The sequence below is a fragment of the Nestor notabilis genome, unplaced genomic scaffold, assembly GCF_000696875.1.
Source record: "Nestor notabilis isolate BGI_N333 unplaced genomic scaffold, ASM69687v1 scaffold2876, whole genome shotgun sequence".
NCBI classification, from domain to species: Eukaryota; Metazoa; Chordata; class Aves; order Psittaciformes; family Psittacidae; genus Nestor; species Nestor notabilis.
This window is the reverse complement of record NW_009933203.1, coordinates 52076-57892: the sequence shown is the minus strand read 5'-3', so window position 1 is coordinate 57892 and position 5817 is coordinate 52076. Positions and strand designations below refer to the sequence as shown.

Here is a 5817-nt window from a genome sequence, read left to right as displayed (position 1 = left end):
TGTTGTTTCTTCCCACCAAATTGCCTGTTCTAAACTGTTATGCAAGTGCAAGTTCTGCTTGGTGTGCAGTCTTAATTGTTTAGGAGCTACACATTTCTGTCTTTTATTTCTAAAACTAAGCAGTCACTCTAGCATATGCTGTTCCAAGAACTATAACAAGAGTAGTTTTGTGTTCTTGAACCCTTTCTTATGTAATTCTCACTCCTGAAATGTTTTTGTTCAAGTGCTGAAGTAGTTCTGACCATGAAACTTCTGGTGTTCTTTGCTTCCTCTGATACAGTCTCTTGCTTGTTTGGTGAGTGGGAAGTAAAACCTGAAAAAGAGCACCGAAATGGTATCTTCAGGCTGGTGAAAATGCACCATGCCAAGGGAAAGATACTGATAGCCACCATTCCCTTCTGAATGATTTCCTTTATTCACTCCTTCCATTTTTTCTTAAGAATTCCTTTCTTGACTAATTTCTTATTTTGACTCAGTTCTACCATATTTTTTAATCCATCGAGCAGGATTGTCTAGTCAGTGTGAGGAAGTTTCAGAGGTAGTTTCAATTTATGTACATACATCCATCTATTAGAGTTTCGTGCTGTAGTTTTGAACCCTTCTCTCCCCTTCAAACCTTATTTGTTGAATTTAAATCACTTCCACTCTGTGCATATAGATTTTTATATAGAGATTTTTCTTCCCTCTGCAGTTTTATTTCTCACTTCATTCCCCCCATTTTGTGCACCTCTTGCACTGACTGTTAAGCAGCACTTGAATAAATCTGTATCCAGAATCTGTGTTTAAACTATCAGCGTGCATTGTGATGCCTTGGCATGCATGTACAGTCACCTGGAATTTGTGACTTGTTTTTTCTAGAAGATAATACATGCAATTTTAAAGTCCTGAAGCAGTTTGAATGTCCAGTTAGACTGGAAATTGTCTTAAGAGAATCACAGTGTATGTAGGCTGTTTTGTAAAGACAGGCAGGGTCAAAGAAGGAAAGGAGGAGGAGGGCTTGCATTTTGTGTTAAGGAGAACCTTGATTGTATAGAAGTCAACTATGGTGATTGTGGAAGCCCTTCGGAATGCCTCTGGGTCAAAACCATAAGGGTTGTCTCCAAGGGGGATCTTATAGTAGGCAACTGCTACTGACTTCCAAACTAAGATGATAAGGCCAGCAAAGCAGTATTTGTGTCACTAAAGCAAGCTTCAGGTCAACAGAACGTGGTTCTTATGGATGACTTCAACTACCTAGACATTTGTTGAAAGAACAATACAGCAGCTCACATGTCATCTGTCACATTCCAGGAATTCATGGAGGACTGTATCTTGATACAAATGTCAGATGTGCCAACCAGGAATGAGACAGTTGCTGGACTTTGTGCTCACAAAGCAAGAAAACCTGCTTCGTAATATCTCAGTTAGTGATAGCCTTGGCTGCAGTGATCACGATATTGTGGAGTTTGTGATCCAGCTGAGCACACTGAAGGTTAGTCCTAGGACAGTGGTTTTAGATTTTAGAAAAGCAAACTTCAGCTTGGTAGAGCTCAGCTGGAAGTGATTCTGTGGGAAGCTTACATGGAAAATAAGAAGCTAGTCAGTGCTGAAAGTACTACCAGAACACTCTCCTGGAACCACAAAACCAGTTCATCCCCTTTAAAGTTAAGGGGAACAGGAGGAGGAATAGACCCTCTTGGCTTAAGTGTGATCTTCTGAGTCTGCGCAAAACCAAAATGTTCGCTTTTCCATTGTCCATACTAACAATGGAAAAGTGAACAAATAAACACAAAGAACTACAACGGCATTGCCAGGATGTGCAGAGATGCACTTAGAAAAGCAAAAGCTTGAGCTCAAATTGGCTAGAGAAAGGCCTACAAAAACAGACCTCTAAGAAAGGGTTTGTCAGTGTCCTGGGTTCAGCTACAGCAGTCATTTTTTCTCCTTCTTAGTAGCTGGTGCAGTGCTGTGTTTTTGATTTTCAGCCTGGGTACAACGCTGATAACACCGTTGTTTTTAGTTGTTGCCAAGTGGTGTTTACTCTGACCAAGGACTTTCTCAGTCTCATGCTCTGACAGGGAGGAGGGGAAGCCGGGAGGAAGCAGAGACAGGACGCCTGACCCAAACTGGCCAAAGGGGTATTCCATACCACAGCACGTCATGCCCAGTATAGAAACTGGGGAGATTTTGGAGAGTTACCCAGAGGGTCCAGATCGTTGCTCGGATCGGGCTGGGTATCGGTGGGTGGTGAGCGGTTGTGTCCTCTCCCCTTGTTATTTCCCTTATCATTATTATTGGTAGCAGTAGTGGTTTGTATTATACCTTAGTTACTGGAGTGCTGTCATCTCAACTGGTGGGAGTTACATTCCTCTGATTCTCCTCCCCATTCCTCTGGGAGCGGGGGGAGGAAGGAGGTGGGGGAGTGAACAAGCTGCTGCGTGGTTCCTGGTTGCCGGCTGGGCTTGAACCACGACAGTCAGGTATGTAAAAACAAGCAGGAACACATGAAAATATTGTCCCACTGTTAAATAGGAGAGGTAAATTAGTAATGAATACTGAAAAGGCAAATGTTCTTGTCGTGGTTCAAACCCAGCCGGCAACTTGGAACCACGCAGCCGCTCGCTCACCCCCCCCCTTTTCCTTCCTCCCCCCGCTCCCGGAGGGATGGGGAGGAGAATCGAAGGAATGTAACTCCCACGAGTTGAGATAACAGCTCTCCAGTAACTAAGGTATAATACAAACCACTACTGCTACCAGTAATAATGATAAGAGGAATAACAAGGGAAAAGGACACAACCGCTCACCACCCGCCGACCGATACCCAGCCCGACCCGAGCAGCGATCTGGGCCTTCCGGGTAACTCTCCCCAGTTTATATACTGGGCATGACGTGCTGTGGTATGGAATACCCCTTTGGCCAGTTTGGGTCAGGTGTCCTGCCTCTGCTTCCTCCTGGCTTCCCCTCCTCTCTGGCAAAGCATGAGACTGAGAAAGTCCTTGGTCAGAGTAAACATTACTTAGCAACAACTTAAAAACATCGGTGTTATCAGCGTTGTTCCCAGACTGAAAGTCAAAAACACAGCACTGCACCAGCTACTAAGAAGGAGAAAAAATGACTGCTGTAGCTGAACCCAGGACAGTTCTCAACACTTAACTTCACCTCTGTGTTTACCAGCACTGTTGAGGCTCAGGCCTTGGGATCCAAAATCCAGGTTGATGCAAAGGCATCACCAGCAGAGATAAAGGAGTCATTATTCCATGCTTATCAGGCCACATGTGGAATACTGTGTTCAGTTTTGGCCTCCACTATACAGAAAAGGTGTGGTCAGGCTGGAGAGTGTCCAGAGAAGGGCCACAAAGATAGTCAGAAGACTGGGAAGCCTGTCATGTGAGAAAAGGCTGAGAGAACTGGGTTTGTTTAGCTCTGAGAAAAAGAAGGCTTAGGGGAGACCTTATCACCATGTTCCAGTATTTAAAAGGTGGCTACAAAGAAGATGGAGGCTTCCTTTTTACAAGGAGTCACATGGAAAAGACAAGGGGTCATGGGTACAAGTTATTCCTGGGGAGTTTCCACCTGGACACAAGGGGAAAATTTTTCACAGTGAGAACAGTCAGCCATTGTGAAAGTCTCTCCAGGGAACTGGTGGGTTCCTCAAAATTGTATACTTTGAAGATTCATCTGGACAGGCTCTTGAGACACCTTGCTAGACTGTGGCTTTGCCAAGGAATGTTGCACCAGATGATCGTTGACATTCCTTTCAACCTGGTATTCTGTGATTCTGGTACAACCCAGTGCCTGCATTTTTTGGGCAATTTGAAAAGTTTCAGCCTGTACCACCAAAGAATTGATTTTTGAAGCTTCCGCTAAAACACAGTGCTTCCTGTATATTTTTTTATTGAAAAACAGTCATCCCTCTGAGGTCTAGGAGGTAAAGATGACACTACATTATTATTACAAAAATTATTAAGAGTTTACGATATAATGTTACTGATAAAGTAATCTATTTTTAGCAAACTCATCCTTGAATTCTTACTTTCTGTGCAGACTGCATCCTCAGCTATTAAAGGTGCTATCCAGCTGGGAATAGGATACACAGTGGGAAACCTTACATCAAAACCGGACAGAGATGTTCTTATGCAAGACTTCTATGTAGTGGAAAGTGTCTTTCTACCAAGGTAAGAACAAGCCTATTCATTTTATTTTCAATAGAATTTCATAATTAAACTCTAACCAGATATTTCAAACAAAGGTTATTTTCCAGTGGTAATGAAACAGGGCTGGAGTAAAATCCATGTATTATAAATTGAACATTATCCTGTTCATGGCATCATTGAAAATAGAGGCAGGTAGAAAACCGGCAAGATCACATTTCAACTGAAGATTTGAGACTTGTCACTTCTGGAGAAGGAAAGCAATTGTGATGTTTTCAATTAAGGAGCTGTTAATTACAATTGGAAGTGATTTGTGGGTCTACAGGCAATTAAGTATTATGCCCAGCACTCACATGTTTGTTTAATTTCTAAAAACTTAGAATAATACTTGCCATTTTGTTGAGGTGTTGTAAAAATTTATGAAAATTCAAGTCCTGCAGTGTTAAGAGTAATATAAGAATTTACACTATATTATAACATTATAGCCAGGACTTTAGCTTGTAATTCAGCTTTTACTAGCTGTCTACAGGTTGTGCAGAATTACTGCTTTGCATTTGTCCACCCCAGTTTGTATCACTGCCAAGTTAATGGTATAATCAGTACTGCTGATGAGAGAAAACAAGGTCTGTACTCATTTTGGGTGTTCAGAAGCTGAAGTATAGTGCTGTGTAACTTTTCAAGTTACATACTCTAGGAATGGATAAAGAAAGCTTAGGAAAAATAGATCTTAAAACCAGGATGGCTTGCTTTGTTCAGTATTATCTGGGTCCTTAAAAGTGCTGAGTTCCAGTAATGCCCAACATTTCTGTAAGGACATGTGATGTATGGAATATTCCTTAAATTTTTTTAAGGCTTTGTATGATTTTTTTATAAGTTTTGTTCATGTGCAGTTTATGAATGCTATTTCATAAACTGTTTCTAATAATTTACAATCATTAAAAATCACCAATGTTGCTAAAACAAAGTTAAACTGACAATGTACAAAATAATTGCAGGCTCGTTAAAGTTGATCTCTCCTCACATGAATTTGCTTGATACATCTCGTTTTCCTCTGAACTTAGGTATCCTTTAAGGAGAAGAAAATTTATTTCTTACATAAAATAAAGCTTTTACATTACATTCCTTAGTTCCTAGTAATAGAGAGTATTCAAATACTTGTTCTAATGTTAACCATAAGGTTTGCATGCAGTTTTTCAGTCTTTCTCTTTATTATTGGGTGAATATAGAGAAATTAACTATATGCATGTGTTTTCATACACCGTAGTCACAAAACTTTGTTTACAAAAAATCCAAATTACAACTGAGAAATGTGCATATCGTAACAGTTTTTATTGGTTTGAAAAATGGAGTTAAAAGGAAGTGAGCCATCATACTTGTGAAATGTGTGACTGACAATGATGCAGGCTTCTGTAGTTGGTTTGGCTGCATATCAGCTTCGTTCAGGGAAATTAAATGAAGCATACATGCTAAAATTGTTTAATTACATAGAACAGTTTTGGAAAAAAAGAATTATATCTTTTTTAACATTATTTTAAAGCAACAAGTAAAATGAAGTGGTCTGTAGTCCATTGCATATGTTTTCTGTGAAACTTATCTGCATGTACACTCAGAAATTAGATTTCCCTGTTTTGTGCTGCTTTTAAGGGAAAGTTGAGAGAGATCCTTTCTGGCTTAAAAAGAAAACAAA

At 40.4% G+C, this 5817-nt stretch overlaps 1 protein-coding gene across 1 annotated transcript in view; it reads left to right on the top strand.

The window, feature by feature from the left end:
- The first annotated feature begins 1342 nt into the window (after window positions 1-1342).
- Window positions 1343-5817, top strand: part of PIP5K1B (phosphatidylinositol-4-phosphate 5-kinase, type I, beta) — a 51532-nt gene continuing 47057 nt past the window's right edge. Inside the window, exons 1-2 of the mRNA XM_010016754.1 lie at window positions 1343-1471; window positions 4024-4154. Coding sequence (XP_010015056.1) covers window positions 1343-1471; window positions 4024-4154 — 260 coding nt within the window. The remainder of the gene's footprint in view (window positions 1472-4023; window positions 4155-5817) is intronic.